Below are 17,224 nucleotides of genomic sequence, written 5' to 3'. Positions count from 1 at the left end.
GGGGCAGAGTCGTATTTCCCCCAAAAGTAGGGTAGTAATTACCATGAAAATGGGGTAAAAAATGCTGGGAGGCCAAAAGAACCAAGGTCCAGGACAGGCTTCTTTCTAGGGTGGGCATACCCAAGATGATGTAGCTGGGAGGAAGTCCTAAAGGTTTTCCCACACTTGCTACACTCATATGGTTTTTTTCCACTGTGGATTCTCTGATGCCGACTTAATGTTGACTTAACAGCAAAAGGTTTGCTGCACTCATTACATTCATTTTTGGCTGCGTCAGGTCTTAGTTGCGGCCCGCAGGACTTCCTTGAGGCATGTGGGATCTTTCCTAGTGGCACATGGGTTCTTCATTGCAGTGTGCGGGTTTTCTCTTTAGTTGTGGCGTGCAGGCTCCACAGCGCGTGGGCTCTGTAGTTTCTGGCACGCAGGCTCTCTAGCTGAGGCGTGTAAGCTCAGTAGTTGTGGCGAGTGGGCTCAGTTACCCCGCGGCATGTGGGATCTTAGTTCCCTGACCAGGGATCGAACCCATGTCCCCTGCATTGTAGGGTGGATTCTTCACCACTGCACCACCAGGGAAGCACAAAATTTAACCAATATTTCTAAATTTTTGAGTTGTTAAAAAAATAAATTTTATATTCAAGTGTTGATCTTTATCAATTCGTACACTTTTGTTAATTTGTATTCTAAAATATTAGCTTTTTATATCTTTTGCAAAATAAAACTATGTGCTGAACACCTGCTTTATTTTTCCTTTTCTTTACAAATTAGTTGACCTTGATCTTAAACCACTAGAACATAAACTCCATGAGAGCAGGGACTTTGTTTTCTTTCCTGCTATCTTGGGTGTCTTGAACAATACCTGGCACATAGTAGACAATAAATAAGTATGATAAATAAATGATTGAATAATTGTTTGTTACTCTGTATAAATAGGCATACAACTCACGCACTGCAATAATAAAATTATTCTGGCTCAAAAATAACTGTACAATTCCAGACCTGACCTCTCCCCAAGATTACAGAGCTGCATTCTCAACAGCCTGCTATACCCAGGGAGGTGGGTGTCCCAAGGAAACTCAAACTTCGTGGCATTAAGTCTAGTGTCATCTACCATAAAAACTGTTTTTATATCAGGACTCCCGTACGTTACCCAATTCACTGACACTTTTACTAAGCTCTGTCAGTGGTACCAGGACATTTCTCACAATCCTTTCCATCCCTACATCACCCTGTCCCCAAACTTGTGTAGGCCTCCAAAGTTATTAATTGCAATATAATGACAATGGAATAGGGGTTTATGCCTTCATTTTCTCCTCAGTCCAATCAAATTACATACTATTTTGAGTTAGTATTTCTAAAACAGAGCCCATTACGGAACTCTGTCACGATGGCAAAGGCACCGCGGTGGGGCCCCTGCTCCACACTCCCATTTGACTGCTCTCTAATTTTCTGAATACATATTGTCAGGTCCGAGGGCCTCTTCCATCCTTGTCAAGGGGACTGCTAACCTTCTCTCCTTTCATACAACATGACTGCTCTCTCATTTTCTGTTCCCATGCAGTAAGTTCCCTAGGACAGAACTCTTCAGGTCGGCCATAAACTCTGTGTTCTAGACTTTCCACATGCACCAACAACATTTATGCACGGATGGGTAAGTAAGGGGGCTTAAGGATATGCTCTGCAGTAGAAGAGGGATGTCCAAAGAAATATAATGTGAGCCATAAATGCAAGCTACATATGTAATTTAAATTTTCTGGTGGCCACATTAAAAAAGTAAAAAGAAAATGGCAACATTAATTTTAATAATACATTTTATGTAATATATTTAATATATTTAAATAATATATTTTATTTAACCCAATATATCCAAAATTTTATTTCAACATGAAATCAACATAAAGATTATTAATGAGGTCATTTACATTTTTTTACTTTTTACTTTTTTTTTTTTTTTGGCCGTGCCGCATGGCCTGTAGGATCTTAGTTCCCTGACCAGGGATGGAACCCACGCCCCGTGCAGTGGAACCGCAGAGTCTTAACCACTGAACTGCAAGGTAAGTCCCCTCAATTACATTTTTTTATACTAGGTCTTCAAACTCTGGTACTTACAGCATCTCTCAATCTGAATCAGCCCCACTTCAAGTGCTTAAGAGTTTAATTTAATAAGCACATGTAGCTAGTGACTACCATGATAACAGGACAGAAGTAGAGAAAAGAAAATCTTACTAGGTTTTCAGTCCTAAGCCCTATGCTTTTGAATGCTTACTAAGAAAGTCAGAAGAATGAATGCTTGAAGGAGAGACCCAGAAATATCTTCTTTTTTTTTTTTTTGCTGACAAAGCAAAAGACTTTATCGGGAAGGGGGCGCCCGGGCAGAGAGCAGTTGGGTAAGGGAACCCAGGAGAACTGCTCTGCCACGTGGCTCACAGCCTCAGGGTTTATCAGAAATATCCATTCTTACAACTAACACAAGAAACTAACACAGTCTTGTGAAGCAATTATACTCCAATAAAGGTCTATTTAAAAAATATCCTGGGCTTCCCTGGTGGCGCAGTGGTTGAGAGTCCGCCTGCCGATGCAGGGGACACGGGTTTGTACCCCGGTCCAGGAGGATCCCACATGCCGCGGACCGGCTGGGCCCATGAGCCATAGCTGCTGAGCCTGCGCGTCCGGAGCCTGTGCTCCGCAATGGGAGAGGCCACAACAGTGAGAGGCCCGCATACCGCAAAAAAAAAAAAAAAAAAAAAAAGGTGGGGGGGACTGTGAAGTCTCTGCTTGAGCCCCTCCAGCAGATTTCCCTCTGAACAGCCTACTCAACTCCAGATGGTCTTCCTAGGAGAAGGTGCTTCCTGATTCTAATGGCTGCTAGGTAGCTCCTCGGGCCGTCTCTCTTTATGCCCCTCACATAATCCGTCCTCTGCCAGACAAACCTGCCAGCAGCCCAACTCTCCCTTCCCATACAGTGCCATGATCTGATCCCCTGGTCTCTTTGGTGCCTTCCCTGTGCGGTGATGACCCTTCCATCTCCTCACTCCAAGGTCTCATGAGGTTCTGGCATCACCACATGGCTAACTCAGATGCCCTGATGACTAAAGAAAAAAAATATTGTTGCCTGCCATTCCAGTTTTACAAGGATCAAGCCATTAGCCACTGCAGTCTTCCACCCACAATGCGCCTGAGAGGAATTCAGGATGGAGAAGAATTCAGGATGGAGAAAAACAGGAATCGTTCTGTGCTCTGGATACAACCCCTAGTTAGTTAAGATACATATCTAAGGAAATTTTTCAATGACCCCAAATTCTTGAATCTTCCCATGCAAAGCACTAAAATCATTAACTCAAGATGTCTTTGTGTTTAGGAGTAATCTTTTGATGTTTGACATGTTTTTTTTTTCTCCCCTATGGCAAATATTCATATACATCCTGGCTCCTTCCTTATCTCTTCATAACAGTTTCTCAGAGCTGAGAGGCTGACTCCTGGGCTACAGTCCTTAGTAAAACACTGAATAAACTCAACTCACAGATCTTATGTTGTGCTTTTTTTCTTTTAAGCTGATACAACCTTCATCCCAGTTATGTTCCTCATTCATATGAGCCACAATCCAGTTTTGAACTCATCTCCCTTCCTAAACTGGCTCCTTTGCTCCTCCAAATTCACACCAACTGCTCAGTACGTGAGAAACAAATGGTGAGAAACAAATGCTCAAACATGACGTTGGTTCTGATTTTGATCCCTTGTCTCAGTGAGTTAGTACCAACACTTTCAGCCTGGTCTCCTATGCTAGAAACCCGAGAATCCCTCTTCACCATTTCCCTACTCACTGCTCAGTTCTGACACACAATCAGTAATCAGATCCTGCCAATTTTACCTCCTAAGTATTTCTTGGATCTGACTCCTACTCGCCATCATTACTCACCATATAATTTTTCAGTTCCTCAGCAACTGTCCTGTGGAGCACTGCAACAGTCCCTAACTCCAGACTCATCCTCCAAGTCCACCTTCTGTCCAGCACATAGAATGATCTATAGAAAATGCCAACCTGACCTCAACTTTGTGGGTTAAAACACTTAAATGGATCACCACACAACAGCAAACTTAAGCCCAAGATCCTGACCCTAAGCTCCACAGGCAACAAATGTCAGAAGATTAGAGACACTTTTTTTTTTTAAATAAATTTATTTATTTATTTGTTTTTATTTTTGGCTGTGTTGGGTCTTCACTGCTGTGCACAGGCTTTCTCTAGATGTGGCGAGTGGGGGCTACTCTTCGTTGTGGTGCGCGGGCTTCTCATTGCGGTGGCTTCTCTTGTTGTGGAGCACAGGCTCTAGGTGCACAGGTTTCAGTAGTTGTGGCTCACGGGCTCTAGAGCGCAGGCTCAGTAGTTGTGGCACAGGGGCTTAGTTGCTCCGCAGCGTGTGGGATCTTCCCAGGCCAGGGATCGAACCCGTGTCCCCTGCATTGGCAGGCGGATCCTTTTTATTTTATTTATTTATTTTTGGCTGCATTGGGTCTTTATTGCTGCCTGCAGGCTTTTTCTAGTTGCGGCGAGCAGGGGCTACTCTTCGTTGTGGTGCACAGGCTTCTCATTGCAGTGGCTTCTCTTGTTGTGGAGCATGGGCTCTAGGTGCGTGGGCTCAGTAGTTGTGGTTTGCAGGCTCTGGAGCACTGGCTTAGTAGTTGTGGTGCATGGGCTTAGCTGCTCTGTGGCATGTGGGATCTTCCCGGACCAGGGCTTGAACCCGTGTCCCCTGCATTGGCAGGTGGATTCTTAACCTCTGCACCACAAGGGAAACCCAGGGCCTCTCACTTTCTGAGATGGCCCACACTGTCTCTGTGGAGTGTCTTTCTCCTAGGGCCACTCTTGCCCTTTGAGATGGACCACTTTCTGTCTGTGGAACTGTAACCCAGCAGGACTCCATGGGGCCTTCCTGGGACAGGCCTTCCCCCGTATCCTCTGCTTTCGCTCCTCTCTGAAGTACTTAGAGAGTAGCATTTGATGCACATTTCCTGAGTTGTTTTGCAGATGTAACCGCTCCCCCACCTCAGGCCTCCTGAAGCCTAAGGACTGATAATGTTAGCCCTGTGACCCCATCCTGCTACACCATCAGCCAATCAGAGAACTGTGCACAACCTGACCACACACCCTGCACCCCCCTCCCTCACCCGGCTTTTAAAAGTGCTTTGCTGAAACCCTTTGGGGAGTTTGGGGCTTTTAGGGCATGAGCCACCTCGTCTCCTTGCATGGCTTTGCAATAAACCTTTCTCTGCTCCAAACTTCAACGTTTCAGTTTGTTTGGCCTCACTGTGCATTGGGCACAGGAACTTACATTAATAGAATGTGTATCTCTACAAATAAATCCACTTCTTACCTATCACTTTGTCTCTCACTGAATGCTTTCTTCGAGGAGACATAAAGAACCTGAGTGTCATTAAATCCTGAGACCAGGTGTGTGATCTCAATTAAAAAACAGGGAGTTCAAGTCCCAGTCTGGGTTTCGGCTGGATTCAAGTCCCATCTGAGTTGTGCGGTTTCAGCACAGGCCCCCCTTTTCTTGCCTTCCTCCTGCTGTCCCTCTGCCCCTACTTCCCAAGAACCTTGTGATCCACACCACTAGCCTGAGTCCCTCATTCTCACATATCCCTCTGTGGGGGAAACTATTGAACTTGGAGATCCTCTGGCTGAGCAGAAATCCTCAGAATGCAGGAGGCTGTACTTTGGCTTCCCAGGACATTCTCTCCAGCTATCTCCAGCCATCACTTCCTGGGCCCTGGGGTCTCTGCTGCTTAGCCTCTCACCATCATCCAGTCTCACTGGGGGAGGAGGGGGGTTGGATGAGGGATGTGTGAACAGGGGTCTTCCTACTGCTTTGGCTCTAGGACTGTGTCAGAATCACCCCTCTCATCCTCCATTTCCTTCAAATCATATCTCTTGAAGACACATCTGAGGGATCCCATGCTCACCTTGTGCCAGGCTTTAAGGGGCCTGATAGCCATCACCGGGGCTCCCTCTCAATGAAGGGCAGGGGCTGAGAGAAGAAGCAAAGAGAAACAAGAGTGAGCCCAACTCAGTCAATACCTTACCTTTAAACCTGCAAACCTGTATTAGCTGCGAATAACGACAGGTGACATTTACTGAAGGCCTGCAATATGCCAGCCTCAGAACTCGGGCACTTTACTATGTACTAGGAAATATGTAATACTGTTGTCCTCATTTGACCAAAACAAAGAAATGAGCCTTAGAAAGTTTAATTAATTATCTTAGGCCACAAGATCTGTATTCATAACCACTAAGTAATGCTCTCTCCCGCGTGAAACAATAGAGCAAAAAAATACACGTAAACAAAAGCAAGATGCCAGGCCACACAGGGCCCATGAACGTTAAGAACATCGTCTTCTGCCCCCAAACAATGGGGTTATTACGAGCAGGAGCAGCGGTTATGATCAGACTTGATTAATATCGACTTTCCCATGAGGCTGAAAAGTCCCCGCGTCCGTCTCAATCACAGTTGCGTCCCCGGAACCCGGAACAACACTGCACTTAGTAGGCGCTCGATACGGTCACTTTCTAAACCGTAGCGTGTCACTTACCGGGGCCACCCCTTCCAAGGCAGTCCACACCCCCGCCCCACTCCCAAAGCGGCCGCGGCGGGGGGCTGAGGGAGGCTGGACTGCCCGCAGACCTCCTCGCTCGATGCGGCCCTGCGCCACCGCCCGACCCCCTCCCGGGTCCGCCTCCCCGGGGCCTGGGGGAACCTGTGGCGCTGCCCGCCCGGAATGTGGAACAAGAACGCCGGTTCACCTTGCACTCACCTCCGACGGTGGGCGGCGACGCTCCGGCGCTCCGGAAGTACTTCACCAGCTGGCGCGCTTTATGGAGCCTGCCCTTCCGCTCTTGTAGAACGCCCGCGCTTCTCTGGGGGCTTCACTCCCTTTCACCCGGACCAACTCCTACGAAGAGCAGGCTGCTTTTTTTCCCGGTGGCCTATGGTGGCACTGCCTTTCAGCATTTTGTATGGGGCGGAGGAAGCCAAAGGCCAGCCTCGATGAGCACTAGCATTTGGGGATTCTCTTGTTTGACTGCAGTCAAGCTGGCTGTGCTCATTGGATCGGGTCAGATTTCGCTGTAGGTCAATCAAGTTGCAACTGCAGTATGAAGAATGGATTTAAGCTGGGCAGGAAAGCAGTTAGGAGGCTATTAAAAAGGCCCAGTCACGATAAAGAACAGCTGGATCAAGGCAGTACTGTTTATAACTCTTTGTAACGAGAAACAGCTGTAACTGTAGATACACACAAGCTCATTTATATGAATTACCTGTACATTTATTCAGCCTTCTGGATGGTACTGCTCTAGAAATTAATATTTAGATATTCTTAATTTCCCATCACACATAATTAGCATCCAGACTACTTCAAAATTGACAATGTTTATTCTGTCCCAGTGCTCTTGGCTGACAACAAAATGTTCTGAGATATGCCTTCTTCATTTAAAGATCACTCCAGGGACTTCCCTGGTGGCGCGCAGTGGTTAAGAATCCGCCTGCCAATGCAGGGGACGCCAGTTCGAGCCCTAGTCCGGGAAGATCCGGCATGCCGCAGAGCAACCAAACCACTGCGCCACAACTAATGAGCTTGAGCTCTAGAGCCTGTGAACCACAACTACTGAAGCTTGCACGCCTAGAGCCCATGCTCAGCAACAAGAGAAGCCACCACAATGAGAAGCCCGCACACTGCAACGAAGAGTAGCCCCTGCTCGCCGCAACTAGAGAAAGCCTGCACGGAGCAACGAAGACCCAACACAGCCAAAATAAATAAATAAATAATTTAAAAAATAAAATAAAGATCACTCCAAGGACCTCCCTGGTGGTCCAGCAGTTAAGACTCCGTACTCCCAAAGCAGGGGGCCTGGGAACTAGATCCTGCATGCTGCAACTAAGACCCAGCATGGCAAAATAAATTAAAAACAAAACAAAACAAAAGTCAGCCCTGTTTAAGGGAAAAAAAAAATCACTCCATTATTTCAACGAGGAAATGGAATCCTAGAAAAAGGAGACATATCTGAGATCTCACAGCAACCTAGGCAGCTTTCTGGCCACCTTTGCAGTATGACCCTGGCTTTTATCTCCATTCTCACTGCTTCAACTCAGTCACTGAGGGCCTTAACATCTCTTGGGGCTCTGCAAACACTTCCAGTTCCACTTTTCCTAGACAGATAATTATCAGGCCCTGATGAGGCTGGACTGTAAACTCTGTAATTCAGTTCAAATTCAACTAGTAGGAAAAATACAAAGGGGACTTAGACTCTAGGCAGAATTCTTCAGCCCAATTTATTGCTCTGGATACAGACAGAAGGTCTTTTCTGGGGGGCTTCTGGCTGGACAGATCTTCCATAGAGAGGCTGTGGTACTTGGCTTCCAAGGATGGGGTTGAGGGCATCTATTCATGTTGTTGGAGGCTCAGGATCTCGGGTGCAGGGGAGCCCTGGCTACCAGTTAGTGGTCCTTTAGGAATATTGAGGGGGAGAAAAAATAGAAAAAGGAGAAGGTTGACCAAATAACACTAGGATACTGGAGAGCCTTCAGTTTACACTTGGAATAGCCACAACTTAATGGTTTTCAATTTTTCCCCCTATGTGGCTTCACTAGTGATGTCATTTATATTGTATCTGAAGCTTTCCCACATTAATTCCATAACATTGTTTCCCATATCAGTGATTTCCAAGGTCAAGGGTTAAGGGAGGATTTAACTACAAATGGGCAGCAGAGAGTTTTATTGAAATGATAGAACTGTTCTGAATCTTGATTGCAGTAGTGGTGATTACATAACTATGTGATTGTCCAGGCTCATAGACCTATACAACCAAAAAAGAGTAAATTTTACTGTATGTAAGTTTAAAATCAATAAAAAGCAAAAGTTTACAAACATCCTTATAAAAGAATATGTAAACACAGAAAATTCAAATTCTATAAAAAAGTACAACAGGGAATGTAAATTGATACAGCCACTGTGGAGAACAGTATGGAGGTTCCTTAAAAAACTAAAAATAGAATTACCATATGATCCAGCAATCCCACTGCTGGGCATATACCCAGAGAAAGCCATAATTCAAAAAGACACATGCATCCCAATGTTCATTGCAGCACTATTTACAATAGCCAGGTCACGGAAGCAACCTAAATGCCCATTGACAGATGAATGGATAAAGAAGATGTGGTACATATACACAATGGAATATTACTCAGCCATAAAAAGGAACAAAATCTGGTCATCTGTAGAGATGTGGATGGACCTAGAGACTGTCATACAGAGTGATGTAAGTCAGAAAGAGAAAAACAAATATTGTACATTAACACATATATGTGGAATCTAGAAAAATGGTACAGATGAACTGCTTTGCAAGGCAGAATCAGAGACACAGATGTAGAGAACAAACATATGGACATGAAAGGGGGAAAGCAGGGGAGGGGGTTAATGATGGTTAGATGAATTGGGAGATTGGGATTGACATATACACACTAATATGTATAAAATAGATAACTAATAAGAACCTGCTGTATAAAAAATGAATAAATTTTAAAAAATAAAAAAATATATATCAGCACCATTATAAAAAAGTGGTTAGATGAACTAAAAAAAAATTTGATAAGTTAGATACAAATAAAAGACCTATGGAATAATTTTTAAAAAAAGTATACCAAGCAATGTAAAAATTATTAGAAATCCCACGGAAAACAGGAGAAAACAATATTTGGTAAATACCTTTGTAGAAATCTTTCCATGCATATAAGCTCATATGCATATTACATGACCATAAATTCAATTTTATAGAAAATATTGTAGTAGATGTATTCAAGCTCCATAATTCTCATGGGATCAATATGAAATTAGTTCCCAGCTAAGACCACATCTTTGCCTAGCTTTTTCCCTGGTCCTGTATCTCCTAAGCACACTCAATTAATCACTTGCACAAGAATCCCCATCTCAGGCTCTGCTTCTGCTAGAATCTGGCCCAAAACAGGTATCATACTATGTATGCTCAACCATAACTTACTTGTCAGTCAACAAGGTATGGGCATGTCTTTTTCATATTAACAGTGATTCCCAATATTGTTCTAAGTGACTGTACAGTATTCCACAGCAGTTATAATAATTTATCTAATCACCTATTGATGGATATTGATTATATATCCACCTATTGATGGATATTTAGGTCATTTCTAATTTATCATTAATATAAACTGTATATAAAGCTACAAGAAATACTCTCATAAGTATATTTCTGAATACAATTTTATTATTACCTGAGAGTAAATTTCTAGTAGATGTGGAATTTCTGAGTCTAAGGGGTAGCATATTTAAAATTTTACTACATACACTGCTAGCAAACTGCCACCCAGAAAGTTCATCATCAATTTATGGTCACAACAGAGCACAAGAACGCCCATTTCCCCACACCCACACCCAAAACTGGATTTGCCAATATATATATATTTTTTTTCGGTATGCGGGCCTCTCACTGTTGTGGCCTCTCCCATTGAAGAGCACAGCTTGACAGAGATGGAAAATATAAAACCATGATATTAAACATCAGTGAAAATGAATGAACTTGAGCTATGTGGTTAAATCTCAAGTCTATAAAGTTGAATTTAAAAAGTAAGCTAGGGGGCTTCCCTGGTGGCGCAGTGGTTGAGAATCTGCCTGCCAACGCAGGGGACACGGGTTCAAGCCCTGGTCTGGGAAGATCCCACATGCCGCGGAGCAACTGGGCCCGTGAGCCACAATTACTGAGCCTGCACATCTGGAGCCTGTGCACCGCAACAAGAGAGGCCGCGACAGTGAGAGGCCCGTGCACCGCGATGAAGAGTGGCCCTCGCTTGCCACAACTAGAGAAAGCCCTCACACAGAAACGAAGACCCAACATAGCCATAAATAAACAAATAAAGTTGTAAAAAAAAAAAAAGTAAGCTGGTGCTCACTTCAGCAGCACATATACTAAAATTGGAATGATACAGAGAAGATTAGCATGGCCCCTGCACAAGGATGACACGCAAATTCATGAAGCGTTCCATATTTTTTTCAAACTACCACTGGCATTTTTCACAGAACTAGAACAAAAAATTTCACAATTTGTATGGAAACACAAAAGATGCCAAATAGCCAAAGCAATCTTGAGGAAAAAAAACGGAGCTGGAGGAATCAGGCTCCCTGACTTCAGACTATACTACAAAGTTACAGTAATCGAGACAGTATGGTACTGGCACAAAAACAGAAATATAGATCAATGGAACAGGATAGAAAGCCCAGAGATAAACCCACACACATATGGTCACCATTTCTTTGATAAAAGAGGCAGGAATGTACAGTGAGAAAGGACAGCCTCTTCAATAAGTGGTGCTGGGAAAACTGGACAGGTACATGTAAAAGTATGAGATTAGAACACTCCCTAACACCATACACAAAAATAAACTCAAAATGGATTAAAGAACTAACTGTAAGGCCAGACACCATCAAACTCTTAGAGGAAAACATAGGCAGAACACTCTATGACATAAATCACAGCAAGATCCTTTTTGACCCACCTCCTAGAGAAATGGAAATAAAAACAAAAATAAACAAATGGGACCTAATGAAACTTCAAAGCTTTTGCACAGCAAAGGAAACCATAAACAAGATGAAAAGACAACCCTCAGAATGGGAGAAAATATTTGCAAATGAAGCAACTGACAAAGGATTAATCTCCAAAACATACAAGCAACTCATGCAGCTCAATAACAAAAAAACAAACAACCCAATCCAAAAATGGGCAGAAGACCTAAATAGACATTTCTCCAAAGAAGATATACAGATTGCCAAAAAACACATGAAAGAATGCTTAACATCATTAATCATTAGAGAAATGCAAATCAAAATTACAATGAGATATCATCTCACACCAGTCAGAATGGCCATCATCAAAAAATCTAGAAACAATAAATGCTGGAGAGGGTGTGGAGAAAAGGGAACCCTCTTGCACTGCTGGTGGGAATGTGAATTGGTACAGCCACTATGGAGAACAGTATGGAGGTTCCTTAAAAAACTACAAATAGAACTACCATATGACCCAGCAATCCCACTACTGGGCATATACCCTGAGAAAACCATAATTCAAAAAGAGTCAAGTACCAAAATGTTCATTGCAGCTCTGTTTACAATAGCCAGGACATGGAAGCAACCTAAGTGTCCATCCAGAGATGAATGGATAAAGAAGATGTGGCACATACATATACAATGGAATATTACTCAGCCATAAAAAGGAACAAAACTGAGTTATTTGTAGTGAGGTGGATGGACCTAGAGACTGTCATACAGAGTGAAGTAAGTCAGAAAGAGAAAAACAAATACCATATGCTAACACATATATATGGAAAAAAAAAAAAAGGTCAGAAGAACCTAGGGGCAAGACAGGAATAAAGATGCAGACCTACTAGAGAATGGACTTGAGGATACGGGGAGGGGGAAGGGTAAGCTGGGACAGAGTGAGACAGTGGCATGGACATATATACACTACCAAACGTAAAATAGATAGCTAGTGGGAAGCAGCAGCATAGCACAGGGAGATCAGCTCGGGGCTTTGTGACCACCTAGAGGGGTGGGATAGGGAGGGTGGGAGGGAGGGAGATGCAAGAGGGAAGAGATATGGGGACATATGTATATGTATAACTGATTCACTTTGTTATAAAGCAGAAACTAACACACCATTGTAAAGCAATTATACTCCAATAAAGATGTTCAAAAAAAATAGATCTACAAGGACCTACTGTATAGCACAGGGACTCTATTTACTACTCTGTAATAATCTATATGGGAAAAGCATCTGATAAAGAATGGATATATGTATATGTATAACTGAATCACTTTGCTCTACACCTGAAGCTAACACAACATTGTAGATCAACTCTACTCCAATATAAAATAAAAATTAGATTAAAAATTTTAAAAAGTAAGCTGCAGAAGAAAATATCAAGTATACTATTTATATACATTAAAAACATGTAAAATAATGTTATGATGTTTATGGAAATAACCATATACAACAAGTTTTAAAGCATCTATGAGCATGAATAACAACAAATTCATATGGTAACTACCTCTGGAACCACAGAGAGGTAAATGCAATTCAAAAGATGTATACAGGGGACTTCAATTCCATCTGTAATGCTTTAGTTCTAAAAAACACATGGAACAGCCATGACAAAATGGTCAGATATGATAAAGCTGAGGGGAGGTACATGGGTGTTTGTTATTCTCTTAATTTTTCTACACTTGAAGTATCTTAAAGAACTTTAAAAAAAATTTCAATAGTTCCACTAGTAGAATAAAACCAGGAGAAATACCTTTTAAAAAATTGAGAAAAGAGAGGGACTCCCCTGGCAGTCCAGTGGTTAAAACTTCACTTTCCAATTCAGGGGGTGCAGGTTCAATCCCTGGTCAGGGAGCTAAAATCCCACATGCCTTGAGGCCAAAAAAACCAAAAAACATAAAACAGAAGCAATATTGTAACAAATTCCATAAAGATTTTAAAAATGGTCCACATCAAAAAAATCTTTAACAGAAATTGATAAAAGAGCAAAGAAAGCAAAAGGGACAAAATAGGACACAAGTAATCATTAAAAATTAAAAGCATTCAAGATGACAGATGTCAGACCAAAATTTATCACAATAAATGTAAGTTGGTTAAAACATTCTTAAATGCATCAATACAGGAAATGCATGAAACATACTCTGCCTAGATAGTTGGGCTACTTTCCATAAATCCAAGGGTAAATAAGCCTGTGAATAAGGAGATTGCCTTTACCTAGACATCCCTCACAAACCAGAGAGCTTCTGTTTCTAATTACCTGGAGAGCCCTTGTTCTTTTCACTGAGGACAAGACCCCATATACTCATGAAGTACACTATCCTAAACAGAAATTTCTGAATTACTAATGCAACAAATTAAAATGTTAGTGAGGTCTCACTAATCATTTTCCTCTATTCCGTGTACAATATGTGCTTTCCTGATATTTCTTGCCAAAGCCCAGGAATCATTAAAGACTTTGGGGAACGATAACTTCTGTGCTACATGTGGTGTACCAAACTGCTGGGTTTGGACGCTCCAAAACAACTGGACACTTCCACAGTCTTGGTTAAAGCCTCAGCTTTCAGTGACAGAACCCAGGGGGCTGTTCTGTCTCTCAGGGCCAGGAGGTTTCCTCATTCTAAAACTCTGCATGGCCTCCTTGCCTCTTTCCCTCTCATGCAGGGCAGTGCCATCTGCACACACTTCCCTCGAGCTCACCATCCCCAGGCTGCTCTCTTTCCAGCTCAGGCTGCAGTAGTGGAGCTTGCAGCTGTGTGGCCTCCGACAGCGGGGTTGGGGTGGGGGAAGATAGCGCAGGTCCGAGGCAGAGACCCAGAGGTGGGAACCGCTGCACGGGGAGACCCTCCACCAGGAGCTTTGAGGCCGGCGCCCTCCCTGGTGTCTTCCTTGGAGCTTGGACAACCTCAAGCACTACCCAGCTCAAGGGATGCGGAATGAATCATACGCATGAGAAAATCAAGGTTCAGGGAGTTTTAATAAGGCCACAGTAATCATATACTGGGATCAGGAGAGGAGAGAAATGAACAATTTCAAACACTTGAAGGCTTCCCTCGGTCCTGAATATTAAATAGAACATCTGAATGTCAGCTACATTTTCCACAGCACAATGGTGACATCTAGTGTTAGCTGGGTAAATATCAGCCTTGCAATTGACCTGAAATTCAGAGTCTTGGTGTCTCCTTTCGCCTCAGGATTCTCACCTTGGCTTCCTGCAGGACCAAGAAATTTGTTTTTGTTTTTTTCCAATTTCTAACTTGCCTTTTAATTTTCTTAACAATTGCTCTTTTATTTTTCACACTGTTGAAGTAAAAGTGATGTACAATAGACTGGATATTTAAATTTTTTAATTGAAATATATTTGACATAACATTGTGTAAACTTAAGGTGTACAACATGCTAATTTGATACATTTATATAGTATCATATGATTGCCATTGTAGTGATTATTTGCACCTCTTCCACATTACGTAATTATTCTTTCTTTTAGTGGCTGGATCAATTAAGTTCTAGTCTTTTAGCAAGGTTGATGATTATAATACTGTTGTCTATATTCACTACACTGGGACTACTCTAGGACTTATTTACTACTTGTTGCAAATTTGTAGCCTTAAACATCTGTCCTATCCTCCCACCCAAATTGGACATTTTTAGGGTGTACAACGTGGTGAATTTTGACCAGCAGAGAACGAAACAGACAAAAATTCCTGTCCTCGTAGGCTTGCATTCTTTTTAAAAAAGTATTTATTTATTTATTTCTAACTTTGGCTGCATTGGGTCTAAGTTGCGGTACAGGGGATCTTTCATTGCAGCACGTGGGCTTCTCTCTAGTTGTGGTGTGCAGGTTTTCTCTCTCTAGTTGTGGCGTGCAGGCTCCAGAGCACGTGAGCTCTGTAGTTACAGCATGTGGGCTCTCTGGTTGTAGCATGCAGACTCAGTTGCCCCTCGGCATGTGGGATCTTAGTTCCCTGACCAGGGATTGAACCCACGTACCCTGCATTGGAAGGCGGATTCTTAACCACTGGACCAGCAGGGAAGTCCTGGCTTGCATTCTTTTTTTTCCGGCTTGCATTCTTAATGGCCAGAATTATGCCACATGGCTACTCCCAACAGCAGAGGAATTTGGAAGGCAAGTTTTTAGCTTTTTGGCTTCCACAATAGAAAGAAAATGGAAAGGGTGTTTTGTGAACCAACTTACAGTTCCTGCCACAATGGGACTGAGGAGCATGCTTGAAATGTGTAAACGCTTATGTACACCAGTTAGGTTTAAAACATGTTTCAAAAGTATTGACATACCTACTCCTTCAGCCAGCCCCATTCATTATTATTATTACTACAGTTAGTCATACCTACTCTTTCAGCCAGGCCCATTCATTATTATTATTACTACAGTTAGTATTAACTTAGATGTCTTATTTGATGACATGTAAATAGATCCCCTAGCACAAGACCCTGGCCCACAGGGGACCTCCATTCAATGGTAGATACTATCTTGGCACCAATAAGGTACCCCCCAATGGCCCTCGAGTGTTGTTTAGACCTTCCATTACCTCAGGTCCCTTTCATTAGCTCACTGTAAAGATTCCTTGTTAAGTTACATGCTCAGCTGGCTTTGCTAACCTCTCATGATGTTCACAGCCTCTTTGTTTTCTAAAGTCCCCTTAATAGAAAGAAACAGATGTTTACTAGATAGGATGAATGGAACTGCTCATCTGGCTCAGAATATACTCATTTTTACTGAATCAATATTAAATCACAGTTTATAAAAACTCACTCCAAAACTCCTGGGACTCTCCACCAGGATATGCTTCCCAAAGTAAATTCCATCAGATCACAGCTCTTAAACTGGAATGCACATTGGAATCACCTGGGAAGATTTTTTTAAACTGTGATGCCTGGGTCTTGCCCCCAAAGCAGTGATTTTCAATTGGGTGATTTGCTCCTTCCACCAGGAAACACTTAGCAATGTCTTTTGGTTGTTACAACCGGGAGAGGGTGTCACTGGTATCTAGTGGGTAGAGCCGAGGGATGGTACTAAACATCCCACAATGCAGAGAAAGAGAAAGGCCTCCATAGTAAAGAATGTCTGGTCCCAAATGTCAATATGGCCAATGCTGAGAAACCTCATTAAAGATTTGACTCTCTAGATATGTGTTCACCCTGCGTGTGGGAGTTTTTTTTTTCAATTAAAAAAATTTTATTTTATATTGGAGCACAGTTGATTAACAATGTTGTGTTAGTTTCAGGTGTACAGCAAAGTGATTCAGTTTACATAAACATGTATCTATTCTTTTTCAGTCTTTTCCCATTGGCATGGGAGTTAAAACCTTCCCAGGTGATTCCATTATGCAGCTAAGTTTGAGGGAAAAAAGCTAGAAACCTGTTGCTAGAGAACATTTGCATATGTGGCTAAATTGCTTTCAACCCTGTGCCACTGAGTTTCAACTGGAAAATTTCCACATCTTCTCATTGGATCGTGAGTTGGGTTGGAGGTTGAAGGTGCTTGGAAGAAGGAAGAGTTGGTTGCTTTCGTAAGGAGGACCCCACAACATGCTAGAATGGACATCTCCACAAATATAAGTTTTGCTGCTTATTATTCACCTACTTAGGAGT

At 42.6% G+C, this 17,224-nt stretch overlaps 1 protein-coding gene, 1 non-coding gene and 1 pseudogene across 6 annotated transcripts in view; 1 reads left to right on the top strand and 2 right to left on the bottom strand.

The window, feature by feature from the left end:
• The window catches only part of ZNF19 (zinc finger protein 19), a 131,984-nt gene that overhangs the window by 52,190 nt on the left and 62,570 nt on the right, over positions 1-17,224 (bottom strand). For 2 of the 5 annotated variants that reach the window (XM_067718031.1, XM_067718030.1), the window contains exons 1-2: positions 6,586-6,744; positions 5,959-6,023 (exon numbers count right to left, since the gene is read on the bottom strand). Coding sequence is in view for 1 of the 5 variants with exons in the window: in XM_067718029.1 (XP_067574130.1) it covers positions 771-856; positions 5,959-5,991 (119 nt within the window). In the remaining 4 variants the exon portion in view is untranslated. Of the gene's footprint in view, positions 1-770; positions 857-5,958; positions 6,024-6,585; positions 6,745-6,807; positions 8,846-13,121; positions 13,200-17,224 lie in introns of those variants that run through there. The other 3 variants (XM_067718034.1, XM_067718029.1, XM_067718033.1) reach the window with 3 other exon arrangements.
• Positions 1,439-1,527, bottom strand: LOC137215783 (U6atac minor spliceosomal RNA; annotated as a pseudogene).
• Positions 10,963-11,069, top strand: LOC137215785 (U6 spliceosomal RNA). Its single transcript, XR_010939419.1, has one exon. It is a non-coding gene; the product is annotated as a U6 spliceosomal RNA (small nuclear RNA).

Source organism: Pseudorca crassidens, chromosome 20 (assembly GCF_039906515.1).
Source record: "Pseudorca crassidens isolate mPseCra1 chromosome 20, mPseCra1.hap1, whole genome shotgun sequence".
In the NCBI taxonomy this organism is placed as follows: Eukaryota; Metazoa; Chordata; class Mammalia; order Artiodactyla; family Delphinidae; genus Pseudorca; species Pseudorca crassidens.
This window is presented reverse-complemented; position numbering and strand designations above follow the sequence as displayed.